This window comes from Hippocampus zosterae, chromosome 9, assembly GCF_025434085.1.
Source record: "Hippocampus zosterae strain Florida chromosome 9, ASM2543408v3, whole genome shotgun sequence".
Lineage (NCBI taxonomy): Eukaryota > Metazoa > Chordata > Actinopteri > Syngnathiformes > Syngnathidae > Hippocampus > Hippocampus zosterae.
In genome coordinates, this window is record NC_067459.1 from 14,969,518 (window position 1) to 14,982,549 (window position 13,032).

General features: G+C 41.7%; 2 protein-coding genes and 1 non-coding gene across 3 annotated transcripts; 1 reads left to right on the forward strand and 2 right to left on the reverse strand.

Moving 5' to 3' along the window:
* Positions 1-3,850, reverse strand: LOC127607309 (protein shisa-5-like). The gene is made up of 5 exons (XM_052075508.1): positions 3,686-3,850; positions 3,417-3,564; positions 2,184-2,347; positions 756-914; positions 1-478 (listed from the first exon to the last, which is right to left on the reverse strand). The coding sequence occupies exons 1-5, from the start codon at positions 3,816-3,818 to the stop codon at positions 387-389; spliced, it is 696 nt and encodes a 231-aa protein (XP_051931468.1). The 5' UTR covers positions 3,819-3,850; the 3' UTR covers positions 1-386.
* trnak-uuu (transfer RNA lysine (anticodon UUU)) lies at positions 1,176-1,248 on the forward strand. The gene has a single exon. It is a non-coding gene; the product is annotated as a tRNA-Lys (tRNA).
* A 673-nt stretch (positions 3,851-4,523) lies between the features above and the next one.
* LOC127607307 (protein shisa-5-like) lies at positions 4,524-12,766 on the reverse strand. The gene is made up of 5 exons (XM_052075505.1): positions 12,603-12,766; positions 10,144-10,297; positions 8,684-8,829; positions 7,074-7,331; positions 4,524-6,666 (listed from the first exon to the last, which is right to left on the reverse strand). Exons 1-5 carry the CDS (start codon positions 12,670-12,672, stop codon positions 6,482-6,484), a joined length of 813 nt encoding a protein of 270 aa, XP_051931465.1. The 5' UTR covers positions 12,673-12,766; the 3' UTR covers positions 4,524-6,481.
* Between the last annotated feature and the right edge of the window lie 266 nt (positions 12,767-13,032).

Genomic DNA, 13,032 nt, shown 5'->3' on the forward strand with positions numbered 1-13,032 from the left:
TTTTGACCAGCATTTTGTTCTTTAATTGAAGCTTAAACAGTGCATAGTTACAGAATAAATATTTACACATTTTCATAATAGTATGCTTGTAGTTGGATTTTATCAATCTTAACATGTCCACTCTGTCGTGGTAAAATATAAATTACCGGTATGTAAACTTTCATGAATTCCAAATATATTGGGTAAAACGTAGACAGCCAGTTGGCTAGCGGGATTTCCCAAGTATTGTCTCTTTGCTTTGGGATGGATGAAACACGTTTAAAGATAATCTAATTTAAGACTGCATTTATTCACAATTGCTTTTCCCGTTTGCTCTGCGTACTTAGCTATCCCTGGAAATGTATTGCAACACCAAATGATTCCGCGTGCCTTTCCAAGTGTGTGATTTAGGGGTTAAAACCATACGCAGGGTTGTAGGGAGGTTGCAAATGTTCATCTAGATGTGGCGGTGGACCACCTGGAGGGTACGCTGGAGGAGCTAAAACAAATAGATCACATCAAATAACATAATGATGAAAATGCAAGTCTACAGGTCAAGGAAAGGGCGAATATTGGCATTTAAAAAATATATATTACTGCAATAAACTGTGGGAAGGTGTGCATACATTATAATTGCACACATACTAAACATGAACGAACTTCTGATTCATTTTTAACAATTACAAAGAGTACAAAAATATATTTGTAAAATGAGCCAGAGTCTGAATCACAAAGACATGATTAAAATCTTGTTACAAATCAAAATAAGAGCTTACCGGCTGCCATGTATGGCTGCGGGCCCACCGGTGCTGTGGGCATGGCGTGGCCTCCGTAATGAGGCGGGACAGGTACGGGCTGGTAGTTGGGATGGTACGGCGGAGGGTGAGGTGTGGAGGCCGGCTGATTGGGTGCGACGATATAGGTAGTTGTCACATCTATCCAAAGTGAGATTAGTTAGTGCACAGGTGTCTAACTCAAGGCCCAGATCCAGCCTGCCAGGTCATTTTATGTGGCCCAAGAACGCAAATCGTGTCTGTCAACTTGCTAAAATATGTACCGAAATTTGAAATTGTCATGAGTTAAAAAAAAAAAAAAAAAAGACATTGAGGTTTTGCAACAATTTTGATACCCAGTTTACACGCACTTGAATAATTGAACAAACTATTATAAATGACTTGACTGATTTCAAAAGTAGAGCCTGTATAGCTCAGTTGGTAGAGCATCATACTTTTAATCTGAGGGTCCAGGGTTCAAGTCCCTGTTCAGTCGATACAATTGATTTGATGCCAAAAACCTTAAGTGAAAAACAATTTCCTGTTGGCGCACCGGTAGTCAAGTGGTTAGCACGTCGGCTTCACAGTGCAGAGGTACCAGGTTCGCTTCTAGCTTCGGCCTCCCTGTGTGGAGTTTGCATGTTCGCCCCGGGCTTGCGTGGGTTTTCTCCGGGTGCTCCGGTTTCCTCCCACATTCCAAAGACATGCATGGCAGGCTGATTGGACGCTCTAAATTGTCCCTAGGTGTGAGTGTGGGCGTGGATGGTTGTTTGTCTCTGTGTGCCCTGCGATTGGCTGGCAACTGATTCAGGGTATTCCGCCCCCTACTGCCCAAAGACGGCCGGGATAGGCTCCAGCATCCCCCGCGACCCTAGTGAGGATCAAGCAGTTCGGAAAATGAATTCGGATGGATGATTTCGAAACTAAAAATCTATGAATTTTTTGTGTACATGCAATCGTTTTGTGGTTTCACTGTCATAACGGCCCTCCGATGGAAGACGTAACTCCAAATTGGCCCGCTACTAAAATGAGTTTGACACCCCTGAGTTAGTGAATGAGTTTTTTTTAGTTAGTGGACGTCATGTGTGCTGTCATGTGGCCATGAAACACAGTGATTCTAAACATATAAGTGTTCTGTGAAAGCTTGAACAATTTACTGTAACCCCGTTTCATTTTGACCCAAATTGCTAATTGCAACAAATAATGTATCTTGGTCAGCGGCCTGTAATGGCAGGTAGAATAATGAAAATGCTCTCCCATAAAACAGATTATATGTCAAAAACCTGGTAATTCAATTAGGGGTGTGTAGACTTTTTATGTCCACCTTACATACTTTTTAATATTTTTTGGGGTGGTGTCCTGTGAGCATGTCAAATCGTGTGCCTTTGCTCAATAATGATTGGGGAACACGAAATAAAGAAAGCGTCTCACTTGGATGCCGCCGTGAGGTGCGTGGTTTCCTGCACTTTTTGTACAGAAAGCAGCATGGCGCCACAAAGCAGGTGATGAGCCCCACGCAGAAGATAATGGGAATGACTGCTCCGAGAATGCTGACCAAAAGTATGGGGGACCTGAAGTGTTTCTCAAAGCGAGGCCTGCGTAGATGAACCAGTAGTAGTCGTCACCAGAAGAATTGTCACAAAAATGGTGATTAAGATTAACCCTCTGATGTCGAGGTTGCCAGAATGAAGTGACTTTTTTCCCGCTAAAACCATGTTGCTCGGTCAAACCATCATGCCTCAAAAATCTTTAGTACTGGACACAAACTGTTCTGCCTTTTGTTCAAAGACAGCCGAGATAACATTCCGCCGATTCTGAAAAGGATACGTGGAAAGTGGTCGGAGGGAAGGATAAATACCATCTCATTTGGCAGAGCCTCCATCAGGATTAATTTAATAGAAAAAATAGAATACCGTCATGTTTTCTTTTGTCCTAATATTCATTCGTAAAAAGGCTAATTCCTTTTTCTTTCTTTTTTTTTTAATGGAGTATTATCAACAGATGGGAGGCGCTATTGCTCTAGTTGGCAGGGTGGATGTCTTGCAGTGGCGCCATATGTCAAGTCAAGTTAAATGTCGTCATATAGCCCTTCATTACAAAAGAGTATCAAAGGGCTTCACGTGCCCACAGTTGACAAATATTAGCAACATTCTCGGATCTGAACCGCTAGGAGGGCAAGGAAGAAGTACAAAAAAATAGGCTGCAGTTCATCAAAGAGATGAGGATAAGCAGCATAGAAAACAGATTTGTCTATTGAAGCAATATTAAGGCATTTATTTGGAAAATATTTTGAGAGGATTTCTGGACACCCTGCATACAAGTGTAAAAATATGTTTTAGTTTATTCATCTATTTTCTATTGCGTATCCTGTTCAAGGTGAGTAGGAAGTCTTCCACTGGACTTTGGGCAAGAACTGGGCACACCCTAGACTAGTCAATGGACAAAAAATTACACCTGTGAGCAATTCAGACTTCACTGAACATAAAGAAAGGAAACAAAACCAACAACAATGAAAAAGCAATACATGCAGAGTTGATCCTTGAACTCCCACCCGCAAATTATGAGGTTTGTTACAACTTTTGACCCGTTTCCCAAAACTAATTTTCACGACTGTCCAACTTTAGAGGTTAAAATACCCAGAGAACAATATATTTTTGGCATTACCTGTCATCGCAGAGCTCTTGACTTAGCTGCCTTGTCTTTTCAGTGCAGCAGTATTTATTGCTGCAGGTTCCACAGCAATAAATGTCACCGCACTGGCGATCACCACGACGAATGCCACTGTCGTCCCAGTAGCTGGAACAGTCGTCCGCTGTAAGACAAGGCGAGACATATTGGGAGCACAAAATAGCATACTGTTGCTTTCACCTCCATAATGAGACACATACTGAAAGGCCTCAAGAAATATACACCAAAAAGACACTGTAACTTACCCCATGTAGACGGTAGAAAGATTACACAGGACCCGAAAATTACAATGGACAAAACAACCGACACCATTACTGCGAAAACACGTAAACTGACTTTTACCACATGCTGTTTGTGTGAGTGTGTGTGTGTATGCATGTGTGTGTGTATGCATGTGTGTCCGCGTGTGTCCCGCCCAGCAGCTAAGTCACCCAGCAGCATTCCTGACGAGAACCTGCTTGGTGCAATTAATGCACTCGTTACATTTGTATAGTATCAAAATAAAGAGATTGATGATTGTTTCATCTATAGTTTTATGACTCTCATGTCAGGTCTCGCAACAGGACAGGCACCTCAGCCAATTGTGGAGCTTCCCAAGCTAAAGGGAACCATTAGCCCACATCAAAAACATGACAAAACAGTGGCACTACTTCAGGCACAACTACAACAATGCGTCTGATTTTTTTTTTACTAGCTTCACTAGCCGTTGCTTGTTGCTAGCCATTGCTGTAGCTGTCTTCTAAAGACATATTACACAACTTATAGGACCTTTTCGTTCTTGGAATGAGGATCAGGTATCTACGGCAAAGCATAACAGATGTAAAAAGTTTTTTACTTCTTCAAAGGACAACATAAACCGCGCCAATAATTTTCCCTCCAGCTAAATGGTTCCCACGGTCTGGCGGCTTAATCTGAAGGAGAATCAATCAAAATGTATGAACTTAAACATGTAAATCAGAGGTTTGGGGATCCTTGTGATATCACGAAGGTCTTCAAACAAATAAAACAGAGTAATATTGCACACATCTTAATTCACAACAGGAGCATGAAAGGTAGGAGACATTCAAATAATACATGCATGCATACAGTACAAGGCGAAGTTCTAATTTATTGAGCTGGCATGTGGTCACATTTGACAGGACGAAACTTGGAGCAATCCGTACGCATGGCACACAAATCACACAGCGTGATGGAATGGGGAACACCTACTAAAATCTAAATAAAAAGGAGGAAATTGCAAAGCTCTGTGGCGCTTGGGTTGCATTGGATTTTGACAAAGGCCCAGCCGGGTTTGCAAAAAGGTCACTTGAGCACAAGTATTTCAAGTCAAAGAGGAAAGAAACGAGGCAATTCAATGCTGAGCACAAGAAAGATGCACTGAATCCAGATGGTTAGTTTTATAGCATAAGCTAAACATTTTTTTTTTCAGAAACGCGAAACAAGGTGTTGAGTCACAAGCAAGTTGCCAAAGTCTTGTCTCACATCGCAGCTGAAATGTTTCGATATTGACCAAGTTAATGTCACAAAATATTCAAAATTGTTTTGGATGTTAGGTGGATAAAGAAGGCACAGCAGTTGCGAGTCAGTAAATCAAGAAGAAAAAAAAACTTTGGTTACTTTGCAACTAATGCATTGGTACATTTGCATCCACATTTGGAACAATTAAAACATCCTACAGTGGCACACACAAAAGAAAGAAAGAAAGAAAGAAAGAAAGAAAGAAAGAAAGAAAGAAAGAAAGAAAGAAAAGCTTATTGAGGACATGAATAGAAATCCAAGTTATCAAGTTCACACACAATGGCCAGCTCGCTCAGAACAAACATTCCCTTTTAGCCTGGGAGTTCTCACTCCGCAACAAATATTTCCCACATTGTCCAAATAAAAACAAAAAATACACTTTGAACTTTTCTCCCACCCCACAATCAACCGAGCACTATTTTTCCAAGAGACACTTCTTTTGGTCAGGTGTGGCACATTTCAAAGTGTGAGCGCGCTACTTTACTTTAAGGTATACGCAGCAGCTTGAGAAAAATTAAGGGACAGCTGTTAAGATTTGTTAAAGACAAAGAGAAAGGATTTTTTGTGTTCCTACGTTGCGAGGGTAAAATAAATGATATATAAAAAGGACTGAAATACAATGCTTATCTAAACTGGTGTTAATTTCACGCTGGAATTTATGCAGTGGCATTGACAACTCGTTTAGCTAATACGCCATAGAAGGTAACAGAACCAGGATGATGCTCTATAAATTTGCGGCTTGCGGAATGGGATGTGAAAAGTGCGCCCTCAAAATCCCTTTTAGTTTGTGCAAAAATGCAACGACTTGAAATTTCACTCACGCCTTGCGACACGTATCTAAAAGTTAGGTTTAAGTGTCATACAGGTTGCAAATATCTCATAATACTGTTTCTTGCCGAGTTATCACACAGCATTTTGAACACCAAGATTTTTACATTTTGTTATACTTTAATGTACGCAACACAATAGTTTTATGTCCTGTAAAGTAAGTCTCACTGTCCCACACTTTGAAAAACCCGCTGAGTGCCAAGGCCATATATGACAACTGCCACAAAAACGCATTACAACAATTATACACACACCCACACACACGCACGCACACGTAAAGAACTTTATCTGTGGTTACATGTTGTAATAGTACTGGCAGACGACAGAAGCAGCTAATGATAAGAACGCGAAACAATGCTAAAATGCAGTAACAACGTCAGCACGAGAGAACACTACAAAAACGTGTCCAATTTTCACACTGAAGTAATCAAACGTGGCAGAAGATGAATGAGATAGTTCAAGCTGCAGTAGCTCACTAAGGATCTGCGGCAGGTTCAAGGAACGAAGAAAAAAAAAGATTAGGAAGGAAATGTGGATTTGCTTCCTGAGAACTGCAAGGCAAACATCTCTTCACAAAAAAAGCATGCACGGACCTTCTGTGCATTGAGTGTGTATAGAAATGGCCTGGGTGGATGATAAAAAAAGCAAGAAAAGAAAAACTCTTTGAAGATGCTGCAGCAAACTGGACGTGCCAGTTATCCCATCTTGGGTGGCGGAGAGACAAAATCTGGGTTGTACGCCGGCTGAGCCAAGTAGTCCATCTGGGCTGCTGGAGCGTTGGCCTGCGGCTGCACGGGGGGTTGCAAAGGGTAGGACGGCTGGCCAGGGGTGAATGCGGCCTGGCTGTAAGGCATCGGGTTGGGAGGGTAGGCCGGGCCGGCTGGTCGAAGAGAAAGACAAAAACATCGATTTGTGGCAAATAACACAGAGCATGACACTTGGAGGTTGACTGTTAAGTGACGCAGGACTCCGCAAATGAGTTTGGAAATTGCTGTTGTGAGCTCAGTGCAGCATGTTGCTATTAACCGGCTAACAGTGAGCCAGTTCGCGTGTTTAATGCCTGGGCATCGGTTGTGGCCAAAGCAGCTTGTATATTAATACGTTTACGACGTGTTTATTTTGCTCCCATTTATTCAGTAAATGGATTGAAGTTGCCCTCGCGGCTGTGTCTATCCTTTAAAGCTTGTGGGTGCATTACCTTACACGAACTATCGTAGGCGATATCCACATCTGTATTAGAATTATTCAAATTGTTTGATGGCGTGAGTGCACAAAATTTCCACTCACTGGCTTCCTGATAGGTTGGCGGTGGTCCCGGTGTGTAAGGCTGCCCTGGATGGGGCATAGCGGGCATGGGCTGCGGTGGGTATCCCTGAGGTGGCATGGGCTGGCCTCCATATCCCACCTGCATTGGTACAGGCTGGTAGGCTGGATAAGGGGTCCCCTGGTAGGGCTGTGGTTGCCCGGGCGACATCGTTGGTTGCTGAGGGTAATGCTGAGGGGTGTTGGTCACAACGGTGGTGTGAGTGGTGGTCGCGATTACCGCTGTGGGGAAATGACAATAATAAAAGACTCATTTTCAAAACAATGGCAAAAACATGACGATAAAGCATTATTAACGTGCAACAATCTCACTATTTACTTAAACCTGAAGTTATTTTGTGTTTAAAAAAGCGCCCCAAAATAATGGATGAAAATCTACCTCTGCAGATAAGTGTAAAATGGGTGTGTGAATTTATCCCCTCCCCCACCAAACCCCTTCACACACACACACACAAGCACAAACCCATACCATTCTTTTTCCTTCCCAAAGCCACCATGACCATTTCCCGTAAATGATGTGGGATAGTCCGTAAGTTCCCCTGACGTGGTTGGCATGGAGACTATGAGTCACATACACATACGCACAGACACAGTAGGTGGAGCTCTGACATTCCCGTTGCACTTCAGCAATCACTCGCTTGCTCAGCAGCAAACTATGTGCAGCTGACAGGAAATGAAAGTGTGGGCAACAAGAGTGAGACACACACACATACACAGTAGCACCTAACGTGTATACATCCATCTTTAAAGCTCTCGCCCCCCCCACCCCCCATAAGTGTTTTGTGAAAGTATTGCTATATAAATAAAGATGGATTGTATAAATGCTTGTGGGAATTTTCATTATGTTGTAATCAATTAAATTTCTACCCAAGTTGATGTGAAACAAATTGTGAAAGTCAGGAAAGGCGTAAATTCCCATTTTTGGAAACACAAATATGAGTGTCATGTGGACGGTGAACCAACAGACCGCTCATGACTCTTCTGATTGCAGTTCTTCAAAAATTTGACAGACCAAGCATGACTCTGAGTCACAATCAGCTGCATGTTTTCACTTGTTCAAAACAACTCGAGAATCCAGCTGACAGAAATGATTTGCAAAAGTGCAGGACCTTTACATCCCGGCATATAACCACCGGTATACAAGGGTTTACTTCAAATGGGCACTGGAAATGAGGAACAAAGGTGAGATAAATGAAATGGCTCAAAATACAGTGTGTTTGACAAATTGTTTGGTAACCATCTATTAACTCATCCAGTACCAGCCAATTCTAGACCAAGTCTGAAAAGACGTTTAAAAACGTCTTTGGGAGTGAATGAGTTCAGTGCTGCAGCGCTGATGCAGGTATGTTAAAAAAAACGAGCCATCCCTTTACGGCCGATGCATACCATCCTCTGATAACACATTTTGACTTGGCATGTATTGCAAAAATCATCGTTTCAATCAAACATCATGGTTCATCTTTGGAAAGATTATCGAACAGTTCCAATTTCTGATTTCTATGAGTTACCGAGGCCACCCAAAAGATAATTTTATAAGCAATTAGCAGTGATGACGGGCAAACGATGGGACTTACGTCGCGGCTTGCGGCACACCTTGTACAGGCAACAGCAGGGACAAACGCAGCAGATGATGAGCACCACGACCACTAAGATGGCGCCGCCGATCACGGAACCCAACATGGAGGAGGATTCCATGAAGTCTGATCCTGTACGGTATTCACTAATGAAAGACAAACAGAATGAATAATTAATAGTGCATCTAACATGGAAAGTCTATGGAAAAAGGTGCACAATTAGGAACTTTTAATGACAAAACGGGTCAAAACTTGAATCGCATATCTCACAAGACTGCAGGTTAAGTGAGCATCGAAACGATTAACTGTCTCATTCACGCTACTACCAAAGAACGTCATTTCATAACGCGTCTGTTTCTGGCATCTGTGATTGGGTGAATGTTTTATACGTATGTTTTTTTTTCTTACTTAAAGACACTAGATTCCAATAAGTCATACAAACTGTAAAGAGTATGTTCTGATGACAATGAAATTATTTTCTGAGTACCGGTAATTTAGGGTCGATCATTTGTGATCATAATATCAATGAAGTTGTATTCAATTCAATTCAATGATATGGAGGCAGAATATCTACCTACATATGCAACTGTTTTCTGCATTACGTCACTGGGGGGGATACAACAACTTTTCAGTTTACAGTAATGAGTCATGCATGTTGCCAATGATGGTTGCACAGCAAAAGAACAGAGATCCACACGCTCGTCCACGCTAAGACCGTTCACATAAAAACAGCAGTGAGAATCTTCAATGCACCATTTCGATATCCATATCCATACTCCAAAGATGGTTTTGTCTCTTTATAAACACACTTGTTAAACCACCGGTGGAACGACAATACACCGTGGACAAGACAGTTATTATCGTAAAAAATATATAGATTTCAGAGCGTCTTTGATCTGTGACATCCGTTGCGTCTGCGATGTTTGGTTGAAGCTAAAAGACGAGCGTGCATGCATGTTCGCGCTGACGCACGCACAGCAGAGAGCAGCGGACTGTCAACTGCTGAGGCGCGCTTAGCTCGAGTGGCGTCTCTACACCTCAACATGGCTATGCGCAGGGAAGCAAATCAACAAACTCAAACGTGTGTTCGTTCAATGTTGTCAACAAATATTAGGATTCATGTTGGGCAATTTTTCCTCAATTTTCTAGAGGAATTTTCATGAAAATTTGAAGATCCAGAATTCCGTGAAAATCCGGAGCACTTTCATCTCTACATTTATGGAGTAGCTAAAATAATGTCTCCTTTACCAATTTATTTATGAAAAATGGGGGGCTTCCAGTGCATTGCAGTTACATTGCACAGTAACACTCGAACCAGGTTCCTGTTATATGTTTACAAGCCTCATGCGAGAACGGAAACAAACGGAAACCGCTGAAGGTTTTTCAGTCACACCGAAAGTCATACAATGTCATGAGGTTGAATTCGGGGTAGGTTGAAAGGGAGTGGGAAAATGTATTACCATGCTTCTTGGCTATCCTCCGTAAAGCGCCAAACACTATCACTACAGCACCGTTTGGAATCGCAGGTACCACAGCAGAATCCTCGGACACATCGCTCATATGGGTGATACTGGTTGAATGAGTCGGTGTAGGCCAGACAGTGTTTATCGTCCGCTGTAATGCATCACAAAAACACAAGCAACAGGTTACAGTGGATTGGGAGCCTGTACTTCACTTACTAGTACTTATTTATTTACTGCATGTAAATAAAGATGTGCTCGTTTAAGACACGGGTGGGCAACTTAAATGATGGCAGGGCACACATTTTTTTAACAGTGCTACTGGGAGGGGTCACACAGGAACACAGACTTCCGAACCAGCTCTATGACAAAAATGCCATTTTAAATACGGACATAATACGAGTAGATGCAGATGTGCATAGCCTTAATCCATCCATCCATTTTCTAATGCACTTATCCTCACGAGGGAGCAAAGTAAAACTGCTTGTTTCATCATGTGATCTGGTAGTAAAAAGGTAACCCACACAACCTAGCATAAATTTGTAAAAAAAAAAAAAACATGTCTGCTTTGCTTATGCAGATTGGAAAAATAAGGCAAATTTGTTACTAAATAGCATTCCTTCCAGGGTTGGTGCTGGGTCATGAAATCATTAGCCAATGTGGGGAAACACAAAAAAACTCCCATTAAGTGTAATTAGCCATGACATCAGGTTTATGTTTTGCTGCTGTCTTACGTGCACCACACATGCGTGCACATGGTAGAGACATTGTAGGCCAAATAACACAAAGCACATAAAAATATCAGGGAAGATGTTTTTTGGGGGGATTGTAGGCATAGCTTGATGACAAACTACATGTAGTATTAGTAGAAATGGGGCAAGTTATCATCAATTAAGAAGCTGCTCCTTGGTTGTCAGCCCCACTCCAAAAAATAGATAACTGGGAGGGTGAGTTTTACGCGCTATCTTGGCAATTCTGTAGTAAATTGTTCCCAGTCTTTCCACCTTTTAAACACTTGTGTTCTAAAATAATGCATTAAAGAAAAAATATAGATATTTATCTTTGGAGGGTCTTTAATATTTAAGAAGTATTTGATTTTAAAAATGTATTGGAGTCTAATTTTTCTTCAACATTTTTAAAAATAATTTCAACGTAATCATGACTACATTGTATTTATTGTACTCTAGCACAGTGATTGATCATGATTAAGGGTTGAACTATGTACAATGCTGTAAATGCTTGCAATAAAAAAATAAAGGTATATTTTAGTTTTTAAAAAACTGCCTCATTTTTATGAACATTTAGGCCCACAATGTTAGAATATTTTCATGATGGTCACTATGGGGTTGTAAAATGTTTTAGGTGGTACTTTCTGGAAAATGTTTTTAGAAACACTGTCATGAATGAGTGATATTTTTAAAATTTATGCTACCATTATTGTAGACATACTTTGGGATGGGGGCGGCACAATGGCGGCTGGTTAGCACGTCCGCCTCACAGCACAGAGGTCATGGGATCGATTCAGGGCCCTGGACTTCCTGTGTGGAGTTTGCATGCTCTCCCTGTGCCTGCAAGGGTTTTCTCCAAGTACTCTGGTTTCTTCCCACATTCCAAAAACATGTGAGGTAAGCTAATTAAACGCTCTACATTGTCCCGAGATGTGATTGTGAGGGTGTCCTGCGATTTGCTGGCAACCACTTCAGAGTGTACCCCACCCAGTGCCCGAGGACGGCTGGGAAAGGCTTCAGCATGCCGGCGACCCTCGTGAAGATAAGGTGCTAGGATAATGAATGGGTGGGATGGACTGCAATAGTGCAATATAATGTCTGAATATAGGTAATCATGAACTTGTACAGTTTCCACATGCAGTTTTATTATATAATAGACAGTTTATAATAATCCTGACATTGTGTCCTGATTACTGCATGATTCCATACAACTGCAGAATGCCATACAGCATCAACTATCACAAAGTCGTTAATCAATGGGCATTATGAGATAACGCCATGTACATCAGGGATTGGTTTAGATGGGGAAAACGTGTAAAGACAATAAAAATGTAGCCCGGTAGAAAACACACGTGACAGCCTTTGATTATCCTTCTTTTTCACTCACACTTTACAGGAAAACATTATATTCTCAGTTTCGAAGCCAGGGGAGTTTGCAGCCAGACTTGGTCGGACGACTCGTCTCCCGATTAAATGGCTGCTTCTGTTTCATTATTTTTTTCCGACGAGGCAGACTGGGATTCAAAAATGTTTTGCGCGATGTGGGTCAGTGACGTTGTTTTTGACAACAGAAACCAACAAAATCCACTTCTGCGTTATTCTGTTTAGGCTTCGGGCAAGCGGGGTAGCTTGCTAACTCTCCTTAGTAGCAAACACAGACAGATCTGTGGGTGAAACGACAATGGCATCCACGGAGAATTGCCGATTAGTTGACTTTAATTCCAAACTTACAAGACACGCAGATAGGCAGAGCGGCACATAGTAGGGTCAAGAAGACGACACCGGGTAGGCCTGGCGCCATGGTTGCTTCTAGTCAAGGATGGAGTAACACAGACGACAGGAAGCTAACGTCTCAACCCCAGAGCAAAGATCGTCTATGCACAAATTTGCGTGTGTCTTACTCCACAGTAGTTCCTCCCTCACTTCCGTTTGCTACTTGCACATTTCATAACCAACTACAGTATGACGGATCGCTAACCTTTTATAGTGGAAAAATCCCATAGCACACAACCAAATAAAAATGTCAGAAAATGTGTTATGCACAGAAATATTGGTGACCTCTTAATTTCTTTTAAGTTATTTATGTCCATCACACCGTATCCTTACTTGTCAACTTTTCGGAGCGCCAACCTGTATAAACTACCAAAAAAAATCCTTATAA